Source organism: Monodelphis domestica, chromosome 3 (assembly GCF_027887165.1).
Source record: "Monodelphis domestica isolate mMonDom1 chromosome 3, mMonDom1.pri, whole genome shotgun sequence".
NCBI classification, from domain to species: domain Eukaryota; kingdom Metazoa; phylum Chordata; class Mammalia; order Didelphimorphia; family Didelphidae; genus Monodelphis; species Monodelphis domestica.
The window spans coordinates 439,297,973-439,313,967 of NC_077229.1; the positions used below are offsets into that span (position 1 = coordinate 439,297,973).

At 32.9% G+C, this 15,995-nt stretch overlaps 1 protein-coding gene across 1 annotated transcript in view; it reads left to right on the forward strand.

The window, feature by feature from the left end:
* Positions 1–15,995, forward strand: part of TARS1 (threonyl-tRNA synthetase 1) — a 51,084-nt gene that overhangs the window by 24,156 nt on the left and 10,933 nt on the right. Inside the window, exons 4-14 of the mRNA XM_007487496.3 lie at positions 2,960–3,083; positions 6,651–6,772; positions 7,832–7,949; positions 8,596–8,660; positions 8,781–8,859; positions 10,299–10,445; positions 11,629–11,727; positions 12,186–12,352; positions 14,369–14,531; positions 14,630–14,767; positions 15,096–15,173. Of these exons, the coding sequence (XP_007487558.1) occupies positions 2,960–3,083; positions 6,651–6,772; positions 7,832–7,949; positions 8,596–8,660; positions 8,781–8,859; positions 10,299–10,445; positions 11,629–11,727; positions 12,186–12,352; positions 14,369–14,531; positions 14,630–14,767; positions 15,096–15,173 (1,300 nt within the window). The remainder of the gene's footprint in view (positions 1–2,959; positions 3,084–6,650; positions 6,773–7,831; positions 7,950–8,595; positions 8,661–8,780; positions 8,860–10,298; positions 10,446–11,628; positions 11,728–12,185; positions 12,353–14,368; positions 14,532–14,629; positions 14,768–15,095; positions 15,174–15,995) is intronic.

Sequence of the window (15,995 nt, forward strand, 5' to 3'; positions counted from 1 at the left end):
GAAAAAGACTTGACCATATCTAAAATTGAATAGAAATTTGAAAGTGTTTAGGTATCTATTAATTATAATAGTTATCAGCTTATTTTTGTACACTACAAAAAGTAGTACAGTTAAAAAAAAACAGAAGAGAACTGGTAGATGAAGCATTTTCTCTTGTTAAATTGGAAATTTTTGTATCTGGATATACCTACTCATTTAATACAGTTAGTTCTCCTATAATACTTGCGGGGAAAACATGAAGTTGTTCCAATACAATTTATATGTTAAGGAACCATTTCAGCTTGATGTGAATTTCCTATTTGGCTATGTGTACTCTTACCTGAGAAACATTAGGTGAATGTAGAAAACCACCCAGCTTAACCTAACTCTATAGGAATCCACAAAATGTACACATAACCTCAAACATGTACCTCAAATGTCTCAGTTCACCATGTAAGTTATCTTATATGATTTTTTGTTCTTTTGCGTTTGTGAACTTTTCTACATTAAAAAAAATCACAGGCATGTATGTCTTTCTGGAAGGATATTTTTGTTTTGCTACAAAGCAATTTTATGACATTAAAGACTTGGTCACAGTTCTTTTTATAAATAAAAACAGAATGTAGAGTTCTAGTTTTTGATCTATACTCTTAAAGCCAAAAGTTAAAATGATACATGAGAAGAGATAGCCTGGTGAGATGAAATGTTTGTTTCTAGAGCACTGGAGGTCTACGATCTGGTTCCTAAGTTCGTTTATGGCTTGAAGCTTGTCATATCTCGCTTGCACTTCCTTTGTGTATGAAGAATTGAACTTGATTTCTAATGTTGCTTCCAACTGAGTCCATGCTACCTGTTTTCTGTAGCTGAATGAACTTTTTAATTTTTCCCCTTAGTCATTCTTTTTTCTTATTCGCTAAATGAATTAGTTATTCTCCAAAGGACATAGTGAATTAGAGATAGCAAGATGAAGGGGAAATAGTTATAGATTTGGAGTCAGAGGTTTGAATTATGGTTATGTTTGTTATTCCTGTGACCCAGGACAAGTCTCTTCCTCTTTCTGAGCCTCAACTTTCTCGCCAGTGAAATGAAGGAATTGGATTAGATGGTCCCCTGAGGTTCTTTCCAGCATCTTTGATCCTGTTATTGGCTTTAATTAACTTTGGTTTAACCTCTTAAATTCTAAGACTCCTTCCTGTAAATAACATTTAATTTGTTGGTTTGGTACAGATTTATAATTCTTATTATGAGATCCATGGATTTTATAAGTTATCTTGACTGTTGATTCACACTGAAAGAAAACATAGTTTGCTTTCCTGGAATTACATAAGGCTGCCTTTGGAGCATTGGGGAAAATGGATTGGAATTTTTCTGTGTTTTCCATTCTTTGTCACCCTTGTCCTTCATAAACAGGAAGGATGAAGAACAATGGTAATAACGATACTAGTAGCTCACAATTATGTGATGCAATACAGTTTGTGCTTTCCTTAGCACAATCTTGTCATACAGGTACTATCTGGGGTTATATTAGAAATGAAGTGGGATTATGACTTGCCCAAGATTACACAATAGAGAAATGCTAAAGCCAGGACTGGGGCCTCATTTTCTAGTTTTCAATTTAATTCTCTTTCCCCTACATCCCACTTGTAATCAAAGAATCCCCTACAAAGAACAACAGGAAAGAAACTTGAATGACACTACGTGAAGCCTTCTGGTGATGGTGACCTAAAGTTTAAAGGAGTGACAGTTTTTATGCCTCTTATTTATTTCATACATTCCCATTATACAAAGTATAATGAGACTAAAAATTAGCTTGTGCAAGGTGGTACAGTAGTATTTAGAACCTTCTGCAATCTGGCCCTACCTAGCTCCTCAGTCTTATTTGAGGTGCATTCTCCCTCAAATGTGCCATCTGTGTTTTTTATATAGCTAGACCCTTATTCCTGATGATTTTATCTGGAAGGTCTTGTTGAATCCTTCTTTCTTCCTACTCAATTTTTTCTTGTCTCTTAAGATCCAACACTCCGTTCCTTCTCTCTCATGTTAGTTTTGTCTGACCATTTAGCTCTTCATTCTTCAAGCTCTTAAAATAGTTACCAAAGCCTCATATTTACATTAAGATAAAGACCTTCACATTCCTCTCTTTTGGTTAAAGATTAGGTGTTTAATGAAAGAAGAATCTTTGAATTAAGTGTATATATACTTTGTATTTGACAATTGCATCCTGTGGTGTCATTTTTTTATTATCATAGAATGTTATTTCTTACTTGTATTGTGTTCTAAATTGTCCTATTTTTTCCTAGCTCTTCAGCAACATTGTAAGCTCCTTAAAGGTGGTGTGTTTACCTGCAGTGCATTGGAAGTAATAGTTAATAAACTAGGAGTAATTTGGTTGACTTAAAAAACTTTTTCATTAAGGCCATTCAGTCAATGCCTTCACACACATACACACACACACACACACACACACACACACACACACACACACACACACATCAGATATATACCTTCAGATATTTTTATTAATGTAATAAAATACTTTATTATATCCAAAGCTTGATGACAGTAATGAAGTATCTTTTTACCTTGTATAATTATTAACTCAGAATGGGCCAAGGTTAATGCAAGTTTTATAAGCTTTGTGTCATCATAGGAAGATATTAAAGCATCTTAAGAAATCTATTATTGGGACCTGAGTCGGTCAGAACTAATTTTCTTTTTGCTAAGTGAATTTTATGTAGTAAGAGATTAAATCACACACACAAAAATTATCAAGTAGAACTGAATTTCCAGGTGAATATGAGAGACTTTATTCCATATTAAATTAGAACCTCAGAATTTTAGGATTGGCAAGATCTAAAGTTCATCCAGTATTGAGCTGTCTTTGAGTTCTTTCCCTTTTATTTCTCTGATTTTGTTTCTCTTAGTTTTCTTGAATCTGCCCCACAGTTTGATATTTCACATGGATAATTTTTTTTTTCAGTCAAGGCCTTGCTGATAATACAGTAATTGCCAAAGTAAATAAAGTTGTTTGGGATCTAGATCGCCCTCTAGAGGAAGACTGTACCTTAGAGCTTCTTAAATTTGAGGATGAAGAAGCTCAAGCAGTAAGTTTTTAGTTGTCATAACATTGTAGTTTAATACTAACATTCATGTTTGTTGTCTTTTTTCATATTCGTTTTTAAATTCTTGACAAGCAAAGTTCTGTAAATAAGTAGTTAAAACTTATTAAACCGATTTCCAATTATATATACTGAATTTAACGATAAAACTTGACCTTTCGAGTTTATGTTTGTTTTTGTTCTTCAGTTGGGTTGGGGGGTGGGAGGGTGGGGAACAAGCCAGATGTGCTTATGCACATTAAAAAGTCAAGATGTAGAGTTAATTGAATTCTTTTTATTATCACAAAATTTGTTATGGGAAGGAGAGAGAAAGGATCTAGATAATTTTAAAAAACATAATTAACTGAACTGATGCAACATAAAGTAAGCAGAGCCAGGAAAACAATATACAAAATGAAGACAAAAATGAAAATAGAAAGCACAACTATAATACAATTTAAACTAAATGTTAAAAAATTACAAAGAACAAATGACCCCGGAGAAAAGTTATGAGAGAATACTTTCTTTAGTTCATTTGCAGATGATGGGATCCAAAGGGACATTTTATATAACAATTTTTTTGGGGGGTTGGTAGATTTTGCTTTTTTTTTTTCACTTTAAAAAGAAAACTTTTGGTTGTAAAGGATAGCTCTGTGGGAGGTTGGAAGGAGGGTCATACTCGAAATCCACGAGATATAAAGATGTAAAAGAAAATTATTTTTAAAGTGATTAATCGATAACATGTTGAGTAAAGGCAAACTATCAAATTTCCTCAATATCATATATTATCCCTTGTGCTTTGGATCAAGATATATAAATCAGTATATTAATTTGAACAGTAGCCAAGGAAATAAATGTTATTTTCTCATCATTGTGCAATTCAATGCATATTCTTTTGTGCATCCTTCCTTCCAAAAACATAAACACAGAATAATGAAATGAATTCTAAAGTTTCTCCTTAAGATGCTGCCTATCTGTATATTTTTTTTCAGCAACAGAATTTAAAAGGTGTCTCTTGTGATTTGTTTCTATATAGTTTAGTTTAATTTGGCTTAATCCTATGCAAATTAAAGAATTCTTAACTATACTTTCTAGAATTTTTGAACAGTATAAATATGTTGCTATGCTACATCATTATTTAGATTTATCACAACCATGTTTCTTGCTCATTTGCCTTTTCTTTCAAAGAAAAACAGAATCTACCTCAATAGTGAGAATCTGCTTAAATGCTTTCAGTTTTTTGAACTGTAGGTTAAGATTTTTTTCCAAAATAACTTTCATTATGCCATATTGTTCTTATAGTAGGGATATGTCTCCTAACTTTTTTTCTTGGGATTCTGTATTTTATAAAACCAATTAAGATTTTTAAAAATTTTATTTTCATGACTACAAATGTAAATTTTACAACAAATACCCCTTAAGCCAATAATCAGTCCAAATATAGAGTAAATTTAAATGCTCAAAATTTGGATTACTTATATCTTAATCAGAGGGAGAAGACAACTAATATTATTCCATGTATTTTAATTGATTAAATCTAGCCAATAGCCATAAAAACTTTGTGTCACCTTCACAATCCATTGGAGTGCTTCTGAAGTTCTACATATCTTTGGCTTTATTTTGTTCTTTAAATAGTTGTAATTGTGATGTATATGTCCCTTCTGATTCCTATCTCAGTTTGCATTCTTCACATGTGTTCATTATTTCCCTATCCTTAATATTTCTCAATTTTTATTGCACTGCAATATTCCATTATGTTATTCTCCAAGCATTAGACCAATTTGTAGTGCTTTGTGTTAATCAACATTTCTGTAAGGTGGATCTTATTTTCCCCTATATATGCCATCCTACTAGTGGGGATTGCTGAATCCAAGTTTTATCAGTTTATTGTTGTCAGGTTGCTCTTTAAAAAGCATGTACCATTTTAAAGACCCACCAACAATAGTAGAGTAAGACAATGAGATTTAAAAACTGAAATGACTTGCTCAAAGTATTTTTAAATAAATTGGAATTTTAAATTCTTTGCTTTTAGTTCTCTAATTTGTTTTAGAATTTCTTATCTGGACATATTCAGAGGTTCAAATTAAAAGTTTATATTTGTTAAAATAATAGATATTACACAAATACCAATTAATTGACAGATATTTGCACATTTATATATAAAGCACATTTATTTGGGTAGTTACAATTTAGTTTTTAGTTATTGTATTTTATAATAATGTAGATCAAGTTAATAATTGTAGAATTGGGTTATCTTTATTTAGGATATCATTAGTCAATGATTTAAAAAAGGTAGAATTCAGCCTCTTTAATTGGCATTGGGAATACATCAAGTAGAAATTAGTCTTATCATGCTATATACAAAGTTTATATATAAAGGTTCTAATAATTGCTTACAAATGGAAAATTTGCTTTTGGAACTATCCTTTGTATCTGGTAAATAGATCAATATCTTCTTGTTCTGTGCAGATTTTGTCCATGATCTATCATGACCCTCCATAGAGGCTAACCTAATGTTCTGGAGGGTTATTAATTTTTAAATTTTAATGTGTCATAGATTCTAGTGCAATACTGCCTCCCTCTTTTGTCTCTTGCTCTCATTAAATGATCACTGTACCTCCATTTATGATCATACATGTTCTTGATGATATCTTTTGACTAAAGTCTTATGTGCAAGTCATTAAACTCAGGATTTTAGGTAGGGTAATATAAAGTAGAACTCAAATCATTCAGGCAAAATTCTAAACTTTCTGCATTTCTCTTTTGACAGTGCATATCTGCCTATCTGTAATAAAAAATCTAAGTAACTTGATAATGGGTCCACAAAATCACATAGTTACTTTGAAATTTTAAAAATTAGTTTATTTAAAAAGCTAATGAATGTAATGGATTTCTATTGTGCTATAAGAAATGATGAAAGGAATGTTTTCAGAAAACCTGGGAACATGTAAATGAAATAAAGAAAAGTGAAATGAACAGAACTAGGAGAGCATTCTGTACAATGACAATGTTGTTAAGATAATCAACTATGAAAGACTTAGTAACTAATCAATGTGATCCACCACAACTCCAAAGGACTCATGTTATAATATGTCCCTCCAGATATATGATACAAAATGCTATATACTTCCAGATAGAGAACTGATGGACTCATATTAAGTATGTTTTTTTCCCCTTAATTTTCCTCCAGAAAATGATTGTCAGAATTTGTTTTGTATGCCTCATTTATATAATGAATATCAAACTTCCTTTTAATGGGTAGGAGAATGGTGGAGGGAGAGAGAGAATTTGGAATTGTAAATAAAAATAAGATGCCAATTAACAATTATAATTTTTATAAACTGGATGTTTTTAAATGTGCTTGGGAAATTTGCTATATAGACACATACTGAATTATCTCTAAATGAAAGATCCTCTCAGATTTTCCTTTTGCTTTTATTTTCTTTTTTCCATCTCTTTGGGGTAGTTTAAACAATTTACTACATTCATAGTACCCAATTTTTTTCTTCATGTTTTTTAGAAGATATTGTAATGTATTCCTGAAAGTCATACCCTCATATTTTTCATTTTCAGGTATACTGGCACTCAAGTGCTCATATTATGGGTGAAGCCATGGAGAGAGTCTATGGTGGATGCTTGTGCTATGGTCCACCAATAGAAAATGGATTTTATTATGATATGTACCTTGAGAATGGGTAAGTACTTTAGCTGAATAGAGCAAAATCATGATCTGCTCATGTAATTATGTAAGTTTAAAGACTTTGCAAAAGATGAAACATGATTAAAATAATGAGGCAGATTGTTCTTTTCTCATATTTTGCTTTAGAATAAATTTAGTTACTCTCATTACACTTACTATATTTTCACAGTAAACAACTTGAACACTATTCTCTCTGAAGCAGTGCTGGCTCTAAGGCTTTTAACAGCTTTATAAACTGCTAGGAGCTTGACTTTGTGGGAGGGGAGAATAACAACGTATATATGGATAGCATTTTAAAATTGACAAAGTGCTTTCCTCACAGTGACCCTGTCAGATAGGCATTGCAAATGTAATTTAGTTTTACGAATAAGAAAACTGAGGCTCCCAGAGTTAAATGAGTTTCTTACATTTCTCTACCTAAAAGTGATAGTCATGTTTCAAACCCAGTTCTTCTGTCTTCAGCTCGAGAACTATACCTTGCTCCCTCCAAAGCTGTTCGACTTTTTCCACTGAGCAGCTTTTTACTTCCTTACTAAGGTTCTTGATATCTCCGGAGTAAGAGTTGTGTCTGATGTGAAACATAAAAACTCATTATGCTAAAAAAGTAGGAGGGGGGTGTGTGTGTGGAGAAGAATTGAATTCAAGTCATCTGGCCTCAGATACTTAATTAGCTGTGTGTCCAGGGCAAATCATTTAACTGCCTCAGTTTCCTCATCTATAAAATGAGCTAGGAAAGAAATGGCAAACCACTCCAATGTCTCTGCCAAGATAACCCCAATTGGAGTCATAAAGTCAGATATAACCAAAATGACTAAATAACAACAATGTGTTTTTGTGAGGGGAGTGTTTGTATGTACATACATATATGAGTGTTTATGCATTTGTCTATGTGTTCATATACAAGTGTGTATATATATGTGCTAATTTTCCTGATGAAACTAAAAAAAATTGATGTTAAAATATTGCATCTTTGTGCTCTCTATTGTCTTTGAAATGAAATGAAAACAAATTTATATACTTTTTTCTTTTTACTTATTTTTCACACCCACCCCAGAGGTGTATCTAGCAATGATTTCTCTGCTTTGGAGACTTTATGTAAGAAAATCATTAAAGAGAAACAGTTATTTGAAAGACTAGAAGTTAAGAAAGAAACTTTGCTTGAAATGTTTAAGGTAAGTTGTACTTCATAGAAGATGATGCAAATTCTCAGGGATTTCATTGCTTAATTTTTAACATTGACTCTCATATTCATCTTCCTTTTAGTGTTAGAAGTTATCTACCTGATGTTTGTGTACTAATTTGAAGATTAATGAGGAAACTTAGGGATTCTTAATAATGCTAACTTTTATACATGAAGCTTTTCTGATGGTGGCAAATGTTTTATTAAGGTGTACTGGATGTGGTTATGAGTTATTCCTGAATTTTTATTAAAATAATAGTTGCTGAATAATTTTTGAATTTAAGTAAATTAAGTACCTAGTCTTGCAGGAGAAGATACAAAAATAAAAAATGAGATGTACTCCTGCCTTCAGGAAGCTTATATTTTATTCTATAGAAAGAATGGGGCAATAAATATGACAATTATATAGAAAGTAAATGCAGGTTAATTTAAGAAAGTAGATAGCATTAACAGCCCAAGGGTATCAGGAAGGGCTTTAAGGAGTAGGTGATATGTGATTTAAGCTCTAAAGACTCTATAATTCTGAGAGAGATGAGAAGTGAGTATATTTCAGTAGTGGAGATAGTTTTTAGGGATAATTTGCCATACAGAGGTAAAAATTTACATGAGTTATACTATTTTTTTTTCTGTCTTTTTAGTACAATAAGTTCAAGTGTCGGATATTGAATGAAAAAGTGAATACTCCAACTACTACAGTCTATAGGTGAGATATTATAATATCTTATGATCAATAATAGCTCAATAAGAATTTATAGTTAAGTCAGTATAATAGAAATCCATCCATTAAAATTTTTGTGTAAATTGTCTTCATCATTTCTTTTAGATGTGGTCCCTTAATAGATCTGTGCAGAGGTCCTCATGTCAGACATACTGGCAAGATTAAGACTTTGAAAATTCACAAGGTAAGCCTCAAAATGTGTATCTAAAAATATCTTTTATTTGAAAGGTATTTCTAATCCTAGGTTTGGATATTGTTAGAACCTTTGTTTTGATTTTTCTTACTCTCTTCCCTCTTATATTTTATTCATTTTTTTATATATGATTATATATTACATAATATTTGCTTTTTTGATTCTCTTATGTTTCATGCTTTTCTCCTTTGACAGCTTTATTTCTACCTCATAGTCATTTTAATCTCTTGTTATATTCTTCCCTCATCCTTGGAATGGTTAGAAATTCTCAGATAATGTTAAGATTAAAATCGGGAGTCTGGATATAGATTTTAATATTTTATTAACAGAAAGAAAAGTTAAGGGATGAGAGAGAGTGAGAAGCTGGAAGGTAGATTGAATTTAGAGAAAGTTTATTCTAACTATGGCATCTCCATTTAACTGGTCTCAGAGTGTCCCCCCCCCCCCCCCCCCCCCTCCCCTGGCAGTTCGAACATGGAGGTAGAAAAGGCCCCGTGCTTCCTGAGGACTGATATAGCCTTCTGGCTTTATCCTCTATAGTGGCATTGTACACTGACGGCCAGGGGACAGACAGGGTACACTTAAGCTGATGCTAGACATCTATGCTCATGCCAAATAGTTAGGCTGTAGTCAGAGTACACCATCAAACAGGGTGAAGATAATTTTCCTCACATAAAATTTCTGAAACAGATTTTTTTCTCATTTATTTTAATACGAATTTCAAAGTAACATTAAATATTTCTCCTTCATAAACTTTAAATCTTGATGAAAAGTTAACTATTATTGTGTTTAGACAATAATAAAAGATAGCACCTTGTTACAGAGGAGTTATGGCATAATATCAAATATATTAAATATCTACACAATTTCCTGACAAAAAAAAATGATTTACTATAGCTATGGGTAATCTGATTTTAGCAAGATGAAAGCATATTCAAATTTTCTTTTGAAAGAAATTATCTATGAAAAATATACTATTATTTAAATATTACATGGATTAAACATGAGATTTGATTTACATGAAAGTTACACATATGGCAGGTATTTTCTCTCTGATTTAACTTAACGGTTGTTTGTAAAGTAAGCTTATAATAATAATATTACAGTATTCATCTTGGTAATGAATTTTTAAGCAAAAGATTCTTTGCTGTAGAGAGCTAGACCCTATTATGGGAGGAAAAACAATGGATGTGTACTACTTCCGATACTGAATGTTCTCACCTGTTTTTTTAGAACAAAGATGATTAGAGTTAGTCGTTAGACAGGTAATAAGTAATTGCCATTTAATAGCTGTTTCCTAGCCAGTGAAAGTGGTCATGAGAACTTATGGTGGCTATAGAGACTGTAAGGTGTTGGCAAATAGGAAGGCTATTTTAATGCAACAAAAATTCTTTTTATGTGACTATTATGTCACTGATGCTTGTTTGCAGAATTCATCTACATATTGGGAAGGCAAAGCTGATATGGAAACTCTGCAAAGAGTTTATGGCATTTCATTCCCAGATCCTAAAATGCTAAAAGAATGGGAGAAATTCCAAGAGGAAGCAAAAAATAGAGATCATAGAAAGATTGGCCGGGTAAGTTAAATGATCTAATATGGTGTGTTGGTAATTAATGAGATGTGTTCCCGAAGTATTTTCATTTGGAACAGTATCAAATTTCTTATCTTCTTTACTAACAACTCTAATTATGAATTAACGTTAATAATAAAATATGTCCTTTCTGCAGAGATATAGTACGTTTCCTGCAATATACTCAAACACATACTAATTTTACTGCATTTTAACTTTTGACTCCTGTGATACAGTTCCTACAATAGTGTTCAGAATATGGTGCTTTCTACGATTTTCTGACCAAAGAAACTTTTCACTTTGATAAGATTCTAATAGCTTCAGCTTCTAAGGCACGCCAGTCCAGTGAAGCTGTACTGAGAACCCAGAAGAACTGAAATAATAGATGGAGAATGGACAACATTTCTTCTATTTTATCATATATACAAGTAGAGAGTTTAGTGGTTAAGTAATATACAAGTGATATGTGTCCTAAATTATTTCACCAGAGGAGATTAGGATAGGAACCCTAAATCTCCTGGACTTCACCATTATTTCCAGAAACTCAGAAATCCATCGTTTGGGCCCCCACATCTGATTGGAGAGAGTGGAAGGTACACATGAGAGAGCTCCATCCATAGCCTCTTAAGAAACGGGGCTGAGGACAGATAGTTCATTATTTCCTACCTGGCTGTAGGACTTCATCATGCACCAGGCCAGCTATTCTCCAATCCCCATTCCCTTCTGCTTTTTAGCTTATTTTATATGTTGTCTCCTGCATTAGATTTTGAGCTCCTTGAGGGAAGAGAATGTTTTGCTTCTTTGTATCTTCAGCTAAGCACAGTACCTGGCAGGTAGTAAGTGTTTAATAAATATTTATTGATTGATTTAATGGATAATATGCAGGATTTAGAATCAGATAAGTCTGCATTAAGAATATCTGACTCTGTATCTGACTAGCTTTGCAAGCATGGATAAGTATTTTCTCATCTATAAAACTGAGATAATATCTTAAAATGATAACTTATGAAATAAAATATCAAAGTTGAGGATCAAATGAGATAATTTATTTAGAATACTTTGAAAATTTTTAAATGCTACATGAATATTGATAAAGATGATGGTATCCTTGATAATGAATATTTAGATAATATACATTATATATCATATAATGATTAATTTATTATTTTCCTTTTCTTCTCTTATCTAGGATCAGGAACTCTATTTCTTCCATGAGCTCAGTCCTGGAAGTTGCTTTTTCATGCCAAAGGGTGCCTACATCTATAATACACTTGTTGAATTCATTAGGGTAAATCATATTCTTTCATTGTATTGTTTATTTCCAAACCACCTTCCCAGGACTTTTCAAATACAAAGTCTAAGTTGACTTAATTTAAGGACTATTGTAGGGAAGAAAAAAATAATTTTGATTTTGGAGGGGAGGTAAAACAACTTGAATGTGAGTTTATTCTTATATATTGTAAATGCTTTTTAAGCCTTTTTCCTTATTAATGTGATGATAATCATATTGAAAGTTACTGCCTATTCATGTGTAAGTAAAGTTGCTATAATTGATGTGTAATCTAGGGGCATATATCTGGTATTTGCAAATTTTGTTGGCACACTCACTTAACCAAATCTTTTGTCAAAGTTCTTTTAGTTTGTTGTTTGCTTTGACTTAGTTTATTTTTTAAAATACAATGTAATTGTTTTTCTAGCCAGTTATTTTTAAGATCTTGGTTTTATTTTGGGTTTTTTGCTTTTCAGAATGAGTATAGGAAAAGGGGGTTCCAGGAGGTCGTTACTCCAAATATCTATAACAGCAAACTCTGGCTGACTTCAGGACACTGGCAACACTACAGTGAAAACATGTTCTCCTTTGAAGTTGAAAAGGAGATATTTGCTCTGAAGCCCATGAATTGCCCGGGACACTGGTATATATAGCTTGCTTTGAATTTCTAGTAAAATATTATCAACTTATAATTGAATCTGCTTTCTCTTTCTGGAAAGATTTTCCATTCAAGATATGTTACATGTTTTTCTGGGAAATTTGGCTAAGTGTAATGTTATAATAGTGTCTTTTTCTAACTTGGATCCAAGGATCTAGAGATAAACACCTTCATGAGAAGTATATGAAAACTCCCTAGACATTTGGAAGATAATTGAGTATATATATATTCTTATTTAAATGGTATTCCTTTTTATACTCTTCCCTGCTGTTGGAGGGAGGTCTTCTTTGACATGGAGTTGGGAAGAGCTGTGGGCTTATGAAATTTGCCCAGGCTTTCTTTTCTCATTTCTTTTTAAACTTTTTTAAAAATTTTGAATTAAAAATTTTTTCCTTAGTAGACTCTAAAAGATCACCCTAGTGCAAAAATTAATAATATGGAAATAGGTCTTGACCAATGACACATGTTAAACCCAGGGGAATTACACATCAGATACGGGAAGGGGGTGGGGGGAGAGGGAAAGAACATGAGTCTTGTAATCATGGAAAAATATTCTAAATCATCCAATTAAATAAAATTTTCCAAAAAAAATAATAATTTCCCTCCCTCTAGGTTCTCCTTTCCTCTTTGAGAAGGCAGGGAATATGGTACCCATTATACTTGTAAAGTCATGGAAAACATACTAAAAAAGAGGATAGTAGGTAGGAATCTTTTGCAGTCTGGTTCCAAAATGGCAGATGTTATCTGAGGGGCTTGTCAGATGGTTGAAACTTTTAAGGAAAAAATCAAAATAAGGTCTGAATGCATTTATAATCAGTAATCCCGAAGGATTGACTATAGGAATATAAATCTAGAGCTCAATGGGATCTCAAAGACCATCTGGGCTAATACCCTGTTTTAGTTAAGGAAACTAAGGCCCAGGAAAAGGAATTGATTTGCCCAAGGTTTTACAGATAGAGACAAAGGCTTGACTTGAACCTTGGGCCTCTCATTTTTTGCAGTTTGTTCTCTTGCCTCTCCAGATCTTTGCATGTAAAAAATAAAAATTAATCCTGAAACCTTTATAAGTATGTATTAGAAAAGAGAAAGAAAGAGAAATAAGATTACCAGCCTGACCAAAGTCTACAGCCATGATTGCAAGGCTTAGTTCCTGGATTCTCAGTTTGGTGTGATCCCAGCTGGCTCACTCTTGTGTCAACCCCCCACCCCCACCCCCACCCCCAGCTGCACTGCTTGCCAGCTTCTTCCACAAGTCAAATAAAATGGTGGGGATCCCTCCCTCCCCAATTCCTGGCTCTCATATCTTGCCCATGACATCATACTTACTGACTTTTGAATTGACAATCGGGGTCATGTGTTCTGACATCCAGGCACGTAATCATACCATACCTGGTCAGAGGCCTTGCAGGGAGACTTCCATCTTGGCTCAATCTGGAATTCAGAAACTCTACTGGCACTCTATGTCCTACCTTAATGCACATATACCAACTACGAGTTATCTTTTTATGTTACTTTCACACAGGCAAATAAATTACTGTTGTCTAGTGCTGATTGTTTCAGAATGTATTTTCTGTAGACTTATTTATACAAGGCATTTAAGATTGGCTTATAACAATAGTCTATGACTAACTCAGTAACTCAAAGTTTGAGAGAAGTTGCTTGTATTACTTTGAAATAGAAAGACTTTCTGTCAGTTTTCTATAGGAATCTACAAATTATAATTAGTAGTCCTCAAAATGTGGTTTGGGGACTGCCAAAGGGTCTGTTAAGTCAAGACTGTTTTCATAATAATCCCAAGATACTTTTGACTTCTGATATGTTTAATATGGATAGATATAACCCCATAAAATAAAGCTCTCAGTTTTTAATAGTATTGAAAGAGATTTGAGATCAGAAAGTTGAGAATCATTGTTTTAATGTAACATTTTGCCCAATGCTACTGAAGAAATTTGCTGTTTATGAATTTGAATATCAATGGATTTTAATACTTTTTATTTTAAGCCTTATGTTTGATCACCGACCCAGATCCTGGAGAGAATTACCCTTGCGATTAGCTGACTTTGGGGTACTTCATCGAAATGAGCTGTCAGGTGCTCTCACAGGGCTCACTAGAGTAAGGCGATTCCAGCAGGATGATGCTCACATATTTTGTACCATGGAGCAGGTACTCATTAGGTCCTATGAAATAACATTTTAAATGTCACAACTTAAGTAAAAGCAAGTAATCAATGCATTTTTCAACCACTTTTTAAAACAAAACAGATTGAAGAGGAGATAAAAAATTGTTTGGACTTCTTGCGTACAGTATATAATGTGTTTGGATTTTCCTTTAAACTGAATCTGTCAACTCGCCCAGAAAAATTCCTTGGAGATGTTGAAATCTGGAATCAAGCTGAAAAGGTAATGGGATTTTCATTTTATTAGAAAACTTCTCTGATTGAATTGATCTGAGCAATATGTAAGAAATCCAGTTTTCAAATGAGCCAAAGCAAGAGGCTTTGAGGAGGATGTTGGATGTTCTCTTTGGGGAACCCATACAATACAGAAAATTAAGCTATATTGTCTTCCTGGTTAATTGATTTTTAAAAAATATACATTGTTTTAGAAGTAATTGTTATGTTTACTGGGATTTGTAGCATGTGATTGGGTAAGAAAGTATCTTTAGTTTGAAATTAGAATTGAAGGGAATTGAACAGATTTCTCTTTTAATCTGTTTTGTTATCTTTAGCAACTTGAAAGCAGCCTTAATGAATTTGGCGAAAAGTGGGAGTTAAACCCAGGGGATGGAGCTTTCTATGGACCAAAGGTTAGTACCTGAAAATGTTGATGCGGGCAGTTTGAGGGGGGCTTTTCTCTGATGAAATAATATTCTTGACAATTTTATTCAGTGGAAGCTGCTCCTTTCCCACCTCACTCTGCATAACATAGGGTGACTGGGAGACAATTAGCATAACTTTCATTCTCTTCTCACTTTTGAAGTATTTATCTTTAATGCCACTGAAATTTTTTTGTTTATATATAAAGACAGCAAATAGTATGTCATTAGTGTAATAGTTAAATTAATGTACAATATTTCAAGTATTATTTTTTTATAAAGTTTATTATCTGACAAAATAGAACCACAAGACTAAGTGTTCTCTCTGCTTAAAATGTCCACTACACCAAAGCTGTAGGAAGGAAAAGAGGGCTAGACACGAAACTCCACCCAATTCATACCCTGTCTACCTCAGCACGTAACAACAGGAAGTGAGTGGGGTTCTGGGAATCCTAGTTTTTGCTGGGGATTGTAGTTTTGAAGGTAACAGATTGTCATTTCACATCAGGAAGATATGAAAAGCTTTTCATGTAGGGAGAGTGAGGAACAACCAATGGATAGTATCTTCCTTCTGTCTTTAGGACCAAATTTAAAACGCAATTTAGCTTTTAAAGCTTTTTTACAACCTGGCCACACCCAATTTTCAGCTTCATTGAATATTACTCTTTTATTCCTTGTTCTTGACAACTTTTTTCATATTCATATTTTCTCAGTTTTTGACTAATAGATTTTTTCTTTCTCATTAAACAAATAATCACTCTTATCTGTTACAATGTGATTTATGTATATTTCACAGTTCATTTTCTGTTCTTT